The sequence below is a fragment of the Eptatretus burgeri genome, chromosome 4 (assembly GCF_056783735.1).
Source record: "Eptatretus burgeri isolate ZD-2024b chromosome 4, Ebu_testis_v1, whole genome shotgun sequence".
Lineage (NCBI taxonomy): Eukaryota > Metazoa > Chordata > Myxini > Myxiniformes > Myxinidae > Eptatretus > Eptatretus burgeri.
Window position 1 is genome coordinate 62,666,467 of NC_140964.1, and position 17,713 is coordinate 62,684,179.

The 17,713-nt window shown below is 45.2% G+C and overlaps 1 protein-coding gene across 1 annotated transcript; it reads left to right on the plus strand.

Moving 5' to 3' along the window:
- The first annotated feature begins 11,888 nt into the window (after positions 1–11,888).
- Positions 11,889–15,010, plus strand: LOC147028197 (thread biopolymer filament subunit gamma-like). Its single transcript, XM_085878346.1, has 8 exons — positions 11,889–12,733; positions 12,849–12,909; positions 13,011–13,106; positions 13,225–13,401; positions 13,503–13,628; positions 13,769–13,989; positions 14,173–14,560; positions 14,832–15,010. Exons 1-7 carry the CDS (start codon positions 11,889–11,891, stop codon positions 14,555–14,557), a joined length of 1,911 nt encoding a protein of 636 aa, XP_085734472.1. The 3' UTR covers positions 14,558–14,560; positions 14,832–15,010.
- Positions 15,011–17,713: the final 2,703 nt, after the last annotated feature.

Sequence of the window (17,713 nt, forward strand, 5' to 3'; positions counted from 1 at the left end):
CAGTGACCTGGAGATCAGCCTGCAGCCGGGGCATGACGATGCCGGCGAGCCGGAGCAGGAGCCGGACTCGGCGAGCCGGACCCTTTTGGGTCGGAACGGGTTCCGGTTTGTGCCTTCAGATGTGCCAGTGCTCTCTCCGAGACCTTCGTCGAGTACCGAGGGCAAGGCTCTGGCGGCGGGGGCCGCGTCGATGCAGCGGGAGCCACCGTTCGTTGCTGCCTGCGGCGATGATGTGCGCTCCAGGAGCGGCGAGAGCCATATCAGCTCTCGCGATGAGTTCCCGCGCTTCGTTTGCGATGAGTTCCCGCGCTTCGGCAGGGTTCGTGAGGCAATGCGCATCGGTGTTGTTCAGGCAGCTTCAGCAGGTGGCGGTGAGCCCGTGGCGTTAGAGGGAGTCGCGAGTCGCAACATCAAGTCGGCAACCAAGAAACGGACTCGTGATGTGGGTTGTGGGTTGTTGTTCAGGGCATATATGTTTTTCCTTGCTCTAGTAATGCAGTTTAACGTTGTTGAAATAAATGCCAGCAGTTCTCATGTGAAAGTGGATTTGGCGGGGATCAGTCAATGGAGTTGGTGTTATGATCAATGTGATGTGGGGGCGAATAAAGAAGGTTTATTGGCCTCCAGTTGCCCCAGGCCGCAGGTAATTGCTTTGTCATGTGCTGGGAGTTTATCAAAAAAGCGCGCTGTACGGAAAAATGAATTTGCAATGCTTCGAATAATGTTCGTAGTGATTTATAACGAGCCTATGATTGCAGTGTGGTTTAAGTGGAGTTGCTCCCGTCTAGCGGCCGTGTGGGTCTCGGAGGTCGACTCAGGACCAAGATTGGTGCCCTGGTCGGCGTTACCCCCACCTCTGATTGCGAGCGCAACTCTCTGTGTTTGCTCAAGGCCGTTTGGACGGGCGTTGGCGTCTCAACTGATTGTGGTGCGTGAGTTGTTTTGGCGCATTAGATGCATGCAGCCAGCGGCGCTGTTCAGCGCCCCCGGCCAAGGTCGATCAGGGCTGGCGCCACGGCGTCCAGATAGCGGGCTGCCGGCCTCGGGATGTTTATCTACGTCGGGTCTGCCTGGGGGGAGTGGGCCAGAGGCGTTTGATGGGGCCGGGGGAGGTTGGCTCGAAAGGTCGTCACGACCTTGGGGAGGGGCATGTCAGCATGGGCTGCCTGGGGGCGTTTTTGCTGCGTAGTGCTGCTGTGCTTCTCATTTTGCTGCTCCACTCGCTCGCATCGACACATTATATGATGTGGTGTGCTATTATACTTCGCTATTTTTCATTTTATTTTCATGATTGTTATACCGAAGTCCTTATAATGCTTCTTATATTGGTGGTCATTTAATAATCATACTTTTAGGAGGGAGGAGTGTGGTGTAGTCTGCGGGCCCACGGGGAGGGGCATGATGATGATGCATGATGGGCGTGATGATTGGAGGAGTGGTCGTGGTGGTTATCGTAGCTGCAAGGGATATAGGGTGTGCACGCCGTCTGAGGCGTCGTCGTAATACTGGAGTCGCCCGGCTCGTGAGTGTGCCGAATACGGAATAAAGGGGAGCCGTCGGGCAGAGTACGCCCGCGCTCGCATTTGTACAACACAGCTCGGCTCGACTGTCCTTCTGCTCGTGTCTGCCTGCTAAGCATCTCCCACTTCAGTACAGTACAGTAGCCTGTCATATTATGAACACATTTGGATATTGGGCCATCTCAAAATTTTTTTGATGGCAGTGGAAAATGGCTGCCACAGCCATCAGCGGCTGAATTTGAGATGGCCCAATATCCAAATCTGTTCATAATATGATGGGCTACTAGTGCACCAAATTTGGTGCTTTCTTCATAAAATGCACAATTGTTATGCTGTATTTAGCTAAGTTTCCCCACTATCTGGACCTGAACCAGAATCTAATCGGGTTGTTCTTCTCATCTAACCAACTCATCCACCAAGTTTTGTCATAATCAATCCACAACTTTTTGATATATCATGCTACATCATACTGACCTTTGATACTGAACGTTCACACTGACCAATGAAGGCAGGATTAGGTTTTGGTGAAGATCCGGATAGAGATCGATGGCTTTTTTGGCCCCTTTTCTCAATGGTGAAGAATCGCGTTCAAAAAATTAAAATATTCTCGTATCCAGATCTGGATCTTCACCAAAACCTAAACAATTCGTCCTCGTCACCCAACCAACCCGTCCACCAAATTTCGCCCGAATCCACCTTTTTCAGATATCATGTTCACAGACAGACAGGTAACGAGGTCAATCTAAAATCGGAATGCGGTGGATTCACGAAACCCCAAGTCCAGTCTCACCAAACTTCATCCCCAAGGTTTGCCTTCGATCACATTGTGTTGATACCTGCCTTCATAAACTCGGCAACTGCTGTTTCCATTATTGCTCCATTCCTCTGTCTTTACAGCAAATAGTTTGTGTCACCTGCAGCTTATCAGAGCAATCAGTCAATCATCAAAAACACCAAGGAATGCTGTAAACATTGGCAGAACCTCAAGCATATACCGGCAGGACAGGTCACTGCACAATCCGACAGGATGATAACACACTTGCCTTTGAGTTATCGAGTCTGGGGTTGATTCCTGACCTTCTCACGCAGGATGTTGCATCGCAAGGCGCTCCGTTCCTCGTATGCATTCGTTTGTGGATGTCGTAGATGCAACAGTGTCTTTCAAGAAGAGTAGGAGAGATATCTTCAGGACCCTGAATATATTACAAATTCCAGCTCAAATTACTTTTGGTTGAATGTCAGGTCTGTCAGCCGGTATGTGAAAGTCTTTCGACAAAAGCCTTCACGGGTCGATCCCACAAGTAGGTAAGAAAAGATTAGGATGCTGGTGGTGGAAGTAGTAGTAGTAGTAGTAGTTGTTGTGGTATTGCAGGTAGAATAATTATCTAGGGCCTCTTAAGAACTCATATTCGATTGCCTGGTGATATCCAAGGTATCCAGACATCCTGACAGGTGAGGATGTTGCTCGTGTGAGGAGGTGATGTTTCAGGATGAAAAAAAAGTCATCACCCAAAGGCATGTTACTTCCAACAACATGACGTGAGCTTCACAGGAAGTATTCCGAAACAATTTCACGAGGTGTGGAATTGCTGCACGAGTTACGCTTTGCAGTCCCTATTGCTAGTGGACCACCGACATCCCGTTGCTGTGAATGGGAACTCCTTGAGCGAGACGCGGCTTGTACATCCGACGCTGAGAATTGTCCACAACAGATTGCTCGGTGAACTGAGAATAAACCGGTCATCAAACTGAGCAAGGCTCTGAGAGCCTAATGGCAGACATGCAGAGCAAAGGCCTCAACTCGCTGACCATTTACGCTGCTGATACATTGCCTGCAATATGGCCTGCGCTGCAGTTGTCCACAAGTAATGGAGCATGTAATGGTTTTATACAAACTAATTACAATCCATCCACAACTTCAAAGTTTTGAAGTAATACTCATCCTGCTCAAGGCTGTTAGGGTTATCTGGAAATAAGCAGAAAAAAATATCAACAGAATTGATGGCTTTCAAATGTATGGGGAATATGAAAAATGTGATGCACATCTTTCATCAGGTCTACCATCAGCTTCAGATCTATGTTCAAAGCTTCACTTAGTGGCGGAGTGGTCCGTTCTTCACTCTCATTTATAATACATCGCACATACTCACCTTGTCGCCATTGAGTGGGGCTTTGAGGGGTTAGGGAGGGGAAGCGAAGAAGAATGTTATTTCGTCTCAAGGAATTGCCTCACATGCTTTTCGATGGACAAACAACTGCAGACCACAAATTCGTTTCTGTCCAACAAACTGGTATGCCTCCTGACTCGTATATCACAAGTCAATAATTGAGAGATACTCCGCAGGGGCAGAGGAGGGGGTTGCGAGGGTTTAGAGTCGGAGCAAAGTGAGTGATGCTTTACAGTTTACACAGTTGAATTTCTCGAAGCACTCACACTCCTTGTGCCTTCGTCCTTTTCATTGGCATCATTTGAAACACATCACCGAACTCTTTGCCGGAGGATGAGGATTGTTATCAGGTTGAATGAATATGTACGGATGATATCCTCCCATCCCTGGTCATGTTTACATTTTTGAATGGGAGAGTTTATCACACGCCATTTGCTCCGCAATGTCACGTGTTCCAGTTTTTGTGCGAAAAACAACTCAAGGAAAATGTGTGTGTGTGTGTGTCATGTTTTTTGGGGAGTTCTGTCGGGGCGTTCTGATGTGGAATGCAATACACCACAATGGTCGTCGTGACCTCCTGAGTTGATTCGGCTAATTAAATACAAAACAATCCGTTAGAATTCCCATGTTTTAAACGCACACCATGTTAAGGTGTATTAAACAGCGTAATAGCGTTGCGGGGCCGGACGTCGGCCGCGAGCACGACCGCAAGATGGAGCTGCAGAGTCGGCTCGACCGATCGCCCGGAATTTAGATCGTACTTCTTCGGAAAACTCCGGAAAAGTACGGGTCCCTTTTTTGGGGGACCGAACTCGCCAATAGGTCGACCACGTGGGGTAGTGTCGATTGCCAATTTCAATTTACCTAAATACCCACGTGGTCCAAACTACCAGGGAAATTCACCCTCGGCCGACTTTGTCCGAATCGAGTCGCGATCGCCGACTCGGATCCGGCGTAACCGAGCGGAATTACCAAAGTCGCGCTGGACCAAATGAAAATTTACCGGCCCGAATGGCCTTATAATTCTCAAACAAGCGCCATGTCGAACCAATGGAGGAAGGGACACGAACGAGCTGAAACATTGAACAAATGGGGTTTATTTAATAAACAATAATTGGGGAACGAGGGAAGCACGTAAGAGCAGGGTTAAACCGAATATAAAACAATGCAGGTATTTACAGCAAGAGCACTTATACAGTTCACTACTTAGCAGATGGGCCCACGGACACACACACACGCAAACACACCCAAAGAATCAGACCAAATGGTCTTTATAGGAGACCAGCCAAGAAGCAAGAAAGGCTTCAAAAAAAACTTTCACCTGCATGGAATGTTCATAGCCGGCACCCATGCTAAATCAATGAGTCATAGGTCAGACAGAAATACTAGGGTGGATGCCACTAAAAATTTTGACCTTAAAGGTCATTTCAAGGTCATTTTATGCCCCAAAAAGTTCAAATTTCAAAGACATCCAAATATAGTCATGTAATATATCAAAAGAAAGGTATGGAAGACACAAACTGTCTGCTACTATTTTTAGGTCAGAATATTGATCTCAAAAGTAGGTCATGTCGGTCAAAGTCCACTCTAGTATAATAATATATTGTCCACTCTAGTATAATACCGAAAAGTAGTCAGGAAAAAATACTACTACTTTTCTGTAATATTTGATTAAATTGCCAAGAATTAATAAATACAGATGCATCTTTTGAAGTACTATTAAAAACAAATGGCATTAGAACATCAAATTAGAACAAATGAATATTTTTTTTAACAAAAACTTGATTTGTATGCAATATGTACTTGACAGAAATAGTGTTCAATCTCATGGATTACAGCAGTCAATACAATCGCAGCCACAGGCATTTGTACATTTCATATTATCCCCCGCCAACTTCGATAGAAATGGGTTTCATCCGTCCGTACGTCCGTACGTCCGATTTCGTTTCCGGAACTTAACTACAAATCCCCTCAAGATATCTTAGCGAAATTTGGTACACATATCAAGCACGTGGTGAACTCGTGCCTTTTGATGTTTACAGATTTAAAAAAAATAATTTTTACTCTGGCGGGGGATATCGAAGGCTTTGTCTTCAACGGATGCTAGTTGTTTTTGAAGCAGTAGCATCTAGCAGTGTTGCACTTCGTTTTGCAAGAACAGGTCACAAGTTTGAGGCAGGACAATGGTACAGGAGGGAGCCTGGTCCATTGAGGTTTCAGACAACCTGACTCCTTCTTCCAAGCATCTGGGGGCAATGTCACAACAATAGTTTCCATCTCTGCCTGAAGCCAAATCTTGGCCTGGATCACGTTGCACATGAAGCTCCAAAGCATCACGTGTTGGAGGAAGCAGTTCCAGGCCTGTCTTGGCATTGCTGAACATGTTCAATCTTGCACTATCAATTGTTTTCAGCCCTGGACTTCCTTTGAGGTTGCAAACAAACTGTTCAACCAGTTCAAGCTCACCATCACGGCCAATCCCTTCTACCAGTTGTGGGTTTTTCAAAAAAAAAAAATTCCAGCAGGTCATTTGTCCATATCTACTGAATGAAGAGGTTGTGTTGCAACCTGTGGGTGCGTGGAAACTCAAGAGGTTATTCTTCACTGCATCAGGAACTTTTTTTGCTACTTGATGAATGGGAATGCACTTCTGCTTCTTTGCAGTCCCAGAGATCATCCAGACTTCACTTGTTTTTGGGGCGGTGAAGTGCAAAAGGAGAAGCATGACATCAGTGTCTCTGCACTTCACAAGAATTCGTTGATAGCCCAAATCCACTGCTTCAGAGGCATGAAGAATCAACCTTGTGTCTGTTTCTTCATGATTCCCATTAAGTTTGAGGTCATCTCTGGATCTCCTGGTTGATTTTGCCACAGTGTGGTCCATGAATCCACCTCCAGTTACCATCTCGTATTCTTCTGGAAGATCTTTGGATTTCTGAATGATCATTTCAGAGAGGAAATGTGCCAGGTCTGCCTTGTTTTCATCCATAGCAACAAATTGGCTCCAAACCTGAGGCAGTGGAACATCTGGTCCATCTATCAGCTTTCGAATAGGCTTCTTCTTGTTCACTCGTTTTGCTCTGGTACCAGATTTGATTGAATCCCCACCCAGATAGTGATGAAACACAATGTCAACTCGTGTCGTGTTATCTCCAAAATAACGTGTCACAGAGCGAATAAAAGCAGCAGCATAGTCTCCAAATGTCTGACATGCATGAGGCTTTCCCATAGCTTGGATGAGTGCATGACCATCAATGAGAAAACAAGTCTTCATGTCAGATTCTGGAAGTTCTGAAGCAGTTTCAATTTTGTTCATCAAAATACTGATCAGTTCTGCTTTATTTGTTGAATTCATCTCTCCTCCAGTGTTTGCCAAGGAGAGTGGGATTGGTGACAGTTCGTGTTTCAGGATATTTGTCATTTCCGCTGTTCTACCTGCAGTCACCGCATTCAAAAGACGTTGAAGTAATTTTCGGTCTGCTTTAATAGTCTTTTCATGTTCAGCAAAGCCAAGACAGGCGTGGAACTGCTTCCTCCAACACTTGATGCTTTGGAGCTTCATGTGCAACGTGATCCAGGCCAAGATTTGGCTTCAGGCAGAGATGGAAACTATTGTTGTGACATTGCCCCCAGATGCTTGGAAGAAGGAGTCAGGTTGTCTGAAACCTCAATGGACCAGGCTACCTCCTGTACCATTCTCCCGCCTCAAACTTGTGACCTGTTCTTGCAAAACGAAGTGCAACACTCACTGCTAGATGCACCTGCTTCAAAAACAATATGAAATGTACCAATGCCTGTGGCTGCGATTCTATTGACTGTTGTAATCCATCAGATTGAACACTCTTTCTGTCAAATACATATTGCATACACATCAAATTTTTGTTAAAAAAATATGAGGTGCCTCGAGGAGGAGTGATGTAAGGGCCACATCGGCCATTTTGGAGTTAATGCCATATAGTGCTATTTTAACCCTTCCCCGATCATCCGAGCCTATAATCATCATATAATTAAAAATTGTCGCTTACATCACCCCCCCCCCCTCGCCGAGCCTCATATGTTAATTTGTTGTAATTTGATATTTAAACGCCATTTGTTTTTAATAATACTTCAAAAGATGCATCTGTTTTTATTAATTCTTGGCAATTTAAATAAATATTATATAAAAGTAGTAGCATTTTTTCCTGACTACTTTTAGGTATTATACTGGGGTGGACAATATATTATTATACTAGGATGGACTTTGACCAACATGACCTACTTCTGAGATCATATCAATATTCTGACCTAAAAATAGTACCAAACGGTTTGTCTCTTCCATACCTTTCTTTTGATATATTACATGACTATATTTGGATGACTTTGAAATTTGACCTTTTTGGGGGCACAAAATGACCTTGAAATGACCTTTCAGGTCGAAATTTTTAGTGGCATCCACACTGTCTTTCTGTCTGACCTATGACTCATTGATTTATCATGGGTGCCGGCTATGAACATTTCATGCAGGTAAAAGTCACAATTTTGGACCTTGGCAGGTTTACTATTATTTTGACCTCCAGCCCGGAGGACAGTCGGGCTGAAGACCAGGGTATTTGGCTACCTGGCCGCGAGCGCGCGGCTGGGCGTCCACTCCTTCCCGGAGCTCCGGTCACCGAAGGACGGACCAGCGCAGCTGAACCCAGCTGAGGTGAGACGAGGTGATCGCCCAAGCTCGCGATCATGTGGTGGACGACGACGAGGAGGGCGATGACCACTCACGACGACTGACCAACGACCACTGACGACCAGGACTGGCGACGACAAGGACTGTGGAGAATCTCCCCCCAGACCAGCCGTCTACGCTCTTATTCCCTTGTCCCTTGTGGAGGGGGTTGTCTCTGCCCTCCCCGCTTCTCCACACCGGACGGCCTTGTGCGCAGAATCCCTCGTCGCCCTGTCACTGGCCAGTTTTGGCGCGCATATCACTCGCCGTCGCTCTCACTGGCCAAAACGGGTGGCAAGCCCTTCGATTGGCCAGGTGGCGTGGTGACATCACATGGACCGCCCCTCACACAGTCGGGGAAGTCCGATTGGCCGAGTGTCGGTTACGTCACTCGATGCATCCCGATTGGTCGAGAGCCACCGCGATGCTCCTCCTTGAACTCCGCCCACGCACGTGCTCTAACCCATGGGGATAATGGCGTCGGACAGAGTGAGGTGAAGGTGTTGCGGGCGTTGATGGGGGTGTAGAAATGAACGAAAAGAAAACCTGACTATTAAAATAACTTCACAGCGCATGAACATTTATTTACCCATTAGACGAGGGACGGGAGATATCTAACAACACATACTTAACGAGATATAACTGATCTATAGGAACCTGGATGTCTGTGTGCTCGTGGCTTCCAGATTCGCAACAGTACGTCCTTCAACCACGGCATGCCATTTTATTTACAAAACTAGAAGGGCAACCTGTACCTCCACCACGTAAGGCCTGATCCACGAGAAAATGTCGGACCCAATACATTTTTGAAATATCATTCTGTACAGTACTATATTGTTTTTGGCCCTTTCTCTGAATGGTGAAGAATCACTTTAAAAATTAAATAATTCTCGTATCCAGATCCGGATTCGGATCTTCACCAAAATTGAACCAATTTTTCCTTGTCACACACCCAACCTGTCCACCAAGTTTCATTCGAATCCGTCCCCAACTTTTTTAAATATCGTGCTATTTATGAGTTTAGCCCCATCTCTCAATGGTGAAGAATCACTTAAAAAATTCGAGTCCTCGGATCTGCATCTTCACCAAAATTGAACCAATTTTTCCTTGTCACACACCCAACCTGTCCACCAAGTTTCATTCGAATCCGTCCCCAACTTTTTAAATATCGTGCTATTTATGAGTTTAGCCCCATCTCTCAATGGTGAAGAATCACTTAAAAAATTCGAGTCCTCGGATCTGCATCTTCACCAAAATTGAACCAATTTTTCCTTGTCACACACCCAACCTGTCCACCAAGTTTCATTCGAATCCGTCCCCAACTTTTTTAAATATCGTGCTATTTATGAGTTTAGCCCCATCTCTCAATGGTGAAGAATCACTTAAAAAATTCGAGTCCTCGGATCTGCATCTTCACCAAAATCTAATCAGTTGGTCCTTGTCACACACCCAACCTCTCCACAAAATGTGATCTCAATCTGTTCACAACTTTTTGAGATATCCTGCACACAAACAGACAAACAGACAGAAAGGGATGAAAACATAACCTCCTTCCACCTTCGGTGGCAGAGGTAATAACAAAAACAACTAGAATGGCACTTGGTAGAGCGCATACCTCCGCCACGCAATGCCTGATCCAGTGGAACACATCGAGACCAATAAGTTTTTGAAATATTGTCATATGTCGTTTTTAGCCCCCATTTTTCAATGGTGAAGAATTACCTTAAAAATTAAATAATTCTCGTATCCGGATCCGGATTCGTATCTTCCCCAAAACTGTATCAATTCTTCCTTGTCACACACTCAAAGTGTCCACCAAGTTTCATCCGAATCCGTCCACAACTTTTTGAGATATCGTGCTATATATCGTTTTTGGCCCGATCTCTCAATGGTGAAGAATCACTTAAAAATTCTAATAGTTGGATCTGGATCCAGATCTTCACCAAAATCTAATCAGTTCGTCCTTGTCACACACCCAACCTGTCCACAGAATTTCATCCAAATCCGTCCACAACTTTTTGACATATCCTGCACACAAACAAACAAATGAAATTTCTCGTTGAGCAAGGAATTGCTGGAATAACTTTGTCATATCTCCATGATCTCTGAAAAAACAAAAACCTGGAAATCAATTTGGTTCTTATAAGTCGATAGTGCTACTGTTTAATGAGTTATAGGACTTACTTTGGTCATGATCATTACTTGGAAGTCAATCGGACTTGAAATGGCGTTTTTATCGCAATTTGAAATTTTTGACCTGACCCCCCCCCCCCTGACATTCGACCCGCGACCGCTAAGAAGGGTGTTGGTGTGACTCCCCAATGAGACATATGGTTGGATGCAGAATTGGAGGATGCACATTTTGGATTTGGTTTGAAGTCGATACGACCATTTTAGCGGACGTTATTGTGAAAATAAGAATTTCGGTTTTTCGGTGACCTTGACCTTGACCTTGACCTAGATTCACCAAAAACGACAAGTGTCTAAGTTGGACCATGGCCGACGTCTGTACCCAGTTTGGTCATGATCGCTGAAACGGTGTGGCTGCTACAGGGTAAACAAACACACAAACAAACAGACAGAGAGGGGTGAAAACATGACCTCCTTAACCTTTGGTGGCAGAGGTAATGAGAACGTTGCAACGCAGCATATATTAATTAATGTGAATTATATTTTCAACAATAAAAACAATACTAGTATCATATATCAATAATGGTGAACATATCATCCCTGCGCTGCCCCAAGCACATCTGGGCTTCGTGGAAGTCAAGCTAATGCTCAAGCAGTACAGCAGGTGGGAATGCAACAAAGCTATGAAGACCAATTAAGATTTGGTCCATCGGACAACGGGCCCACTAGTGTGTCCAAATGTGTCCGTTGGGCCGTGCACGTGGAACTGATCCTTCACCAATGAGCAGATGAGGTATACAACATCTTGGCCACATTGAGCCAATGCTTGACAAGCGACCTTGATAAAGTTTGGTTATGACCACATTCTCCAACAGACGAAACCTCTGTTGTTCTGCAAACTCATCATTGGTATGTAACTCTTCATCACCGTCATTGTCCTTTGAAGCCTGGTGTTGCCTTAGCGGTTAAGGAGGCTGGTTTGGCGTCCGATGGTGCTGAGTCCTTGGGTCCTGAGTCCTTGGGTCCTGAGTTTGAGCCCCGTCGGACACTGAATTAACAATAGGTGGGTTGACCCAGCCTGTCATCCTTCCGATGTTGGTGAAATGAGCACCAGTGTTCTGGTAATAGGGGCACTGCATCAGCGGCATAGCTGTGTCCCCAACCAAAGATGTAACCAGCAGCCACAAGGTTGCTACACAAGAGTGTGGTGTGTGCATTGTCCTTCAAGATGCCCATTAATTCACAGGCAGAGTATCCACAGGTTTTAGCCTCACTGAATCAAAGCCAAGCCCATTGCTTTTCAATCAAGTTTCTTCTTGATTGAACTCAAACAAACATGATCGCATGGTGTGGAGTGGAGGTGAGGCTAGCATGCATAATCTATTGTCAAAAATGTATTTCAATGAGGCTGAGGCTCTTATAAAAGCACAAGGCATTCCATGGGATCTGCAGTCGAGAAATAACTGGGAGAAGTTGGAGAAAAAAGCAACAATGGCCTCTCACTCATCCGTCAGCTACCGCTCCGTCCGCACCGGTGGATCCAGCGCTATGATCGGCTCCAGTGGCTATGGAGGCTCCAGCAGCAGCCGTGCAATGGGGCTTGGAATGGGTGCCGCGGGTCTGGCAATGGGGGGAGGAAGCTTCAGAGTGGGCTCTGCAGGGATGGGAAGTAGTGGGGTTGGAGGTATGGGCATTTCCAGCCGTGCCATGGGGATGTCTGCCTATGGAACAGGTATGTCAGGGGGTACTGGGGGCCTTGTTAGTGGTGGGATGATCGGTTATGGAGGTGGTGCTGGAGGGTTTATGGGGGGTGTAAGCCCCGGGATCATGGCAAGCCCAGCATTTACTGCAGGCCGTGCCATCACCTCAGCAGGTATGTCAGGAGTGGTTGGAACACTGGGTCCTGCAGGTGGAATGGTTCCTTCACTGGTGAGCAGGGATGAGGTGAAGAACATCTTGGGCACATTGAACCAGCGCTTGGCCAGCTATGTAGATAAAGTAAGGCAGCTTACAATTGAGAATGAGACACTGGAGGAAGAACTGAAGAACCTGACAGGAGGAGTACCCTTTTCTCCTGACGCATCCGTCAATCTGGAGAATGTGGAGACACAAGTCACCGAAATGCTGACAGAGGTTTCCAACCTGACGCTGGAACGTGTACGTCTGGAGATCGACGTCGACCATCTGAGAGCCACAGCCGACGAGATCAAGTCGAAGTAAGACCATATGAATGCAGACACATGGGTTGTTGTTTTTAAGCTTGGACAAAACTGAGAATGGTTACTTTAACTTTCATGATTATTGTGATCATTTCGATGTTGTTTTTTGTAGGTACGAGTTTGAGCTTGGTGTGAGAATGCAACTTGAAACTGACATTGGAAACATGAAACGGGTTTGTGCAAAGACAAGATCAGCCATTCAACAATTCATGAATTTGTTTTCTAAAGATGAGTTTTCAAAAACGATTGAATGTTTGTTAATCTCCGTTTGTAGGACCTTGAAGCCGCAAACGACATGCGTGTTGACCTGGAATCAAAGTTTAATTTTTTGACTGAGGAGCTGACATTCCAGAAGAAAACACAAACGGAGGTAAAATGGTTGTGAATCATTAACTTCACAAAATGTCAGGGAGATAAACGTCACATGATGTGACGGAGATTGAGTGTTGATAATAAATAAATAATTTATATTCTCTTTTCTTGTGTAGGAACTGAACACCCTGAAGCAGCAGTTTGGCAGACTTGGACCAGCACAGACATCAGTGATTGAAGTAGATAACGTGAAGTCCGTCAACCTTACCGACGCCCTCAATGTGATGCGTGAGGAATACCAGCAGGTGGTCACCAAGAACGTCCAAGAGGCTGAGACGTATTGCAAGATGCAAGTAGGTTCCTCTAATTGAGGCCATTACGAATCCCAGTTCCTCTCAATATCCTGGCATTATCCCCCGATGGACTAATTGCCTGACTTGTATCTCATGTGCAGATTGATCAGATCCAAGGAATCTCCACCCAGACAACTGAGCAGATTTCTATTCTGGACAAAGAGATTAATACTCTGGAAAAAGAGCTGCAACCACTGAATGTGGAGTACCAGAGGCTTCTGACCACGGTGAGGATTCCTTAATCAGGAATTGTATTGTACAATTGTAAACTTCACATCTAAGCTTTGAACAGAGAATCTTTCTGAAATAAACACAGTGTAACCATTTATTGTCCATTTTTCCTGATATATTTCCATCCCCACACCAGTACCAAACCCTGGGAGACAGACTTACAGATTTACAGAACAGGGAGAGCATTGATCTCGTCCAGTTCCAAAACACCTACACCAGATATGAACAGGAGATCGAGGGAAACCAGGTGGACCTGCAGAGGCAACTGGTGACTTATCAACAGCTTCTGGACGTGAAGACGGCTCTGGATGCTGAAATATCGACGTACAAGAAACTCCTTGAAGGACAAGAGACAATGTACGTCTACGTCATTGAAACATAGGCTGTTTTAGTAGTAATTCAACACTTATTACCAAATATCTGGTTGTTTGACAGTTGTGCGATTCGTGGATGCTATTCTCCATTTGGAATGTACATTCTTTATATTATGTTTCTCATGATGGATTTGTTGATGAGTGTGGGTTCCAATGTTCCTTTCAGGGTAAGGACAGCCATGGCTGATGACTTTGCTCACGCGACTGTTGTCAGAAGTGGAACTGCTGGTGGTGCTTCCTCAAGTAGTGGAGGCTATGGTGCCAGTTCAGCAACACATGGTGCAATTTCTGGAGGCTACAGCACAGGTGGAGGAACAGGTTACAGCACAGGTGGAGGAGCAAGCTACAGTGCAGGTGCTGGAGGAGCAAGCTACAGTGTAGGAGGTAGCTATAGTGGTGGAAGTAGTGCAATGATGGAAGGTAGTTGCTCTGGTGGACACAGCATGTACAGCAGCAGCTCTATGAAGAGAAGCAGCTCCAAGAGTGCCAGTGCATCTGCTGGTGGTTACGGAACAAGCGGACATGACAGCACCATCATCCTTCAACAATAAACTGTAAGGACACGAGCTGTTACCAGTACAAAAACCAATGTTATTGTGATTGTGTTGAATACATACTATTCATGTACTGTAGCGCCTTTTGAACGGCGTTTGTGTGCAAAATAAATAAACCTCTTCATTGTCTAAACACGATAATGTAATGGGATCTCTCTGCTAATGTGGACTTCAGGAAACATTAGAATTTTCAACAAGGTGAATCATTCGTTTTTTTTCTTCATCATCTGTGCACACTTATCGAAATGTCATTTCCTATTTTCTTTTCCAGCGTCGCTGCCTTTTGACAACATTTGTGAAACAACTTTGAGTCGTGACAGCCACACAAGATAAACCCCGATATCACATTCACAGATCATTCATTCACTTTCCAACAATTCAGATGATGACAACAATGTGAGACTTGACAGTTATCTGAGTGCAAACAAATAAAAGTTACATTGCCTGGTACACGTGTTGTTGTTTTGTAATTCTACATCTACAGATCAATGTTTAATCACTTTGATGGCACTGGAGTTCATATTTAATTCTCAAAAAATTCTGCGTCATCCTCAACTATGAATGTCCTTATTTTACCTTTTTATTACCACTTACGTAATAAAAGTCAACGTAACAATAAAATCGTACTCACACACTCAAATGGGTATGAGTGGAGGTCAGATGTGATGTTGCATTTATTTTTGTGACATTCGTGGAACATCCTTATACCCTAAACCGCAAAACTGGGTTTGGTTCCATTTTAGCTAACCTGGACTTCAGTCAGGTGAACTTATGGGATCAAGCAGTGCCCATAGGGGAGGGAGTCAGTGAGTCAGTCAGGGATGAAGAGAAAATTTCATTTTGAGAAAAAATATTGTTTGCAGCAAAAATTTTATTGCATTTCAAATGACGACATCACAATGCCAGGAACAAATGCCAAAATCATCACAACGGCACCGCCCTGTGTTGGTGGGAGGGTATCACAACTCCGCTGTGCAGATGACTTGCAATATTGCACTGCACCTGTGGCATAGTGAAGGTGCTTTACTGACCCCTGCCAGAGTTGACGGGGTATTACACTACTTTCGTGTGGGTGTTTATCATACACATAATGATTCGAGTCATCACAAGAAAAACATGAATAAGAGCAATCAGAGATTGCAGACTCTTGCCAGGAATTCTTTTGTTTGGCGTTTGTGTACTGGTGTGTGACGTAATTAATGAGAAACATAATTCGAACTGGCACTTTATAACTGCTGGCAGTGATGACCAGGAACCAAGACGTCCCGCTATGATGCAACCCCACTTTGATCAGACACCTGACCCTGACCCATGACGTTTTTTATTATTATTATTATTATTATTATTATTATTATTATTATTATTATTATTCTGCAACTGAATTAAGAATGGCATTAAAATAAATTAAATTAAAATCAAAGGGAAGGCCAAATAGGTACAGCCCTGCAATGGAGTAATTAGAAGGAACCCAAACAAGTAAACAGTAAGGATGAAGTCATCAGAAGGAATCTGGAAAGGATTCGCATTTCAGCAGCTACTCTTCCACCCTCAAACCCATTCAGGAACAGCCAAGTGGGTCGTATTCAAAAAAAAAGAAAAGAAAAAAGAAAGAACCCATTTCAAGAATTAAATAATTCTGGCTCCGATCGCGTCCGATCATCTCAAAAAATAAAATAACGCGTCCGATAAAGTTGAAATTTAAAACATGTATTCCCCATCACTACTACATCAAAAATTTGAAGTTTTACATCTATTCATTAAGCAGTTCCAGAGAAAATATTATTTAATATTGTTATGGTTCTAGGAACCGTATGCATACAAACATACAGTTGGCCCGAAGTTAGTTATTCCATTAAGTATATGTGCAGAGAGAATCCCTCCTTGTGTGTAGTGGGAAGACACTGGGGTGCATTGCGATCTTTTTTTAGTTGGATTAATAAATCATTATATTCCATCCACAACGACCCATGGTACCCTCTGCCTGCTCGCACCTTCATCTCGCTTGCTACTCTCGCATGGGCTGAACAAGCGCATGTTCGCCAACTCGCCTAACCAGCGACTCGCTTTCCGAAGCAGAATCTTTGTGTAGTACCTTTTTGGCGAGTCCGGACATGCGGAGTGGGCGGGCTTCCCGGTATGGCCGAAATCCCGACTAGAAAGGGCGGCCCCATGGAAGCCCCGTCCAATCAGGGCGAACAGTGATGTCTGCTTCACCAAGGCCCCTCCCCGCTGAGGGAGATCTATAAATTATGACACCATTCGTTTAGAGTAGTCTGGTGAGCTGGAAAGTGAGTCGTCTTGAGAGTGAGCTGGAAAGTGAGTCGTCTTGAGCGGAGCATTGGAGTGAAGAGCGTTGGAGTGAAGAGCATTGGAGTGAAGAGCGTTGGAGTGAGACAGTTCGGTGGCTGGTAGTAAAAGAAAGGAGGAAGGTTGTAGAGTGGTTACGCTCTTTGGGGGTCGTTCATTTTGAGTGTCAGAGAGCTGGGAAGACCTCGACCCGACCTTGACCAGGTCTCTCGTTGGGTCCTGTCTGCAGCCCTGATCCCCCGCCTCAGACTCTGCTCTACTCGACCCGGGCTCCTTCACAGACACGGTCTCCACGTGTGCGGCCGTGGACCGAGCAGCACGACCATTGACAGGTGCCACGCCACGGAGCATCCCTTTCCTCCAACGTTCTGGCACCCGAAAGAACTGCGACCTCAGCTCACCTCCCTCTCTGGCTGCAGGGGTCCTTTGCCATACATCTGGGTTTACTTTCGTCTGAGTGTGTGGCGCCGTCTTTAAGTAGAACTGCATAAGTGTTTTTATTTGATCATTGTAAATCTTGCCTGTTTTATTGCCGCATAAGTCTGCTCTGTGTCCTTCTTTTATAAGTTGATTGTAAATAAATTATTGAAGAAATGATCCCAGTTCGTTTTCGTCTTTTCCATCATTGGTCCAGCATGGTTCGGATCTGAGTTTAGCCAGGTCTTTATCCCCGATAATCTGTTTATTCTCACCGGTACGTCCTTGGTAGTTCCACTCGGCTGCATCCGATCCGGAGTTGGTATTTGGTACTCTACCGTAGTTGTTAGAGTTATCCGGTTCGGGCAAGGCATTCTGAGGGCGTGGTTCCCTGGTAGTCGAAACCGCGTGGTTAATTAGGTAAATTGG

Coding starts and splice junctions, on each gene's coding strand:
- LOC147028197 (XM_085878346.1), top strand. CDS start 11,889: ATGCATAATCTATTGTCAAAAATGTATTTCAATGAGGCTGAGGCTCTT. Junction 13,107..13,224: donor AGAAGAAAACACAAACGGAG/GTAAAATGGTTG, acceptor TTTCTTGTGTAG/GAACTGAACACCCTGAAGCA. Junction 13,990..14,172: donor CTTGAAGGACAAGAGACAAT/GTACGTCTACGT, acceptor TGTTCCTTTCAG/GGTAAGGACAGCCATGGCTG.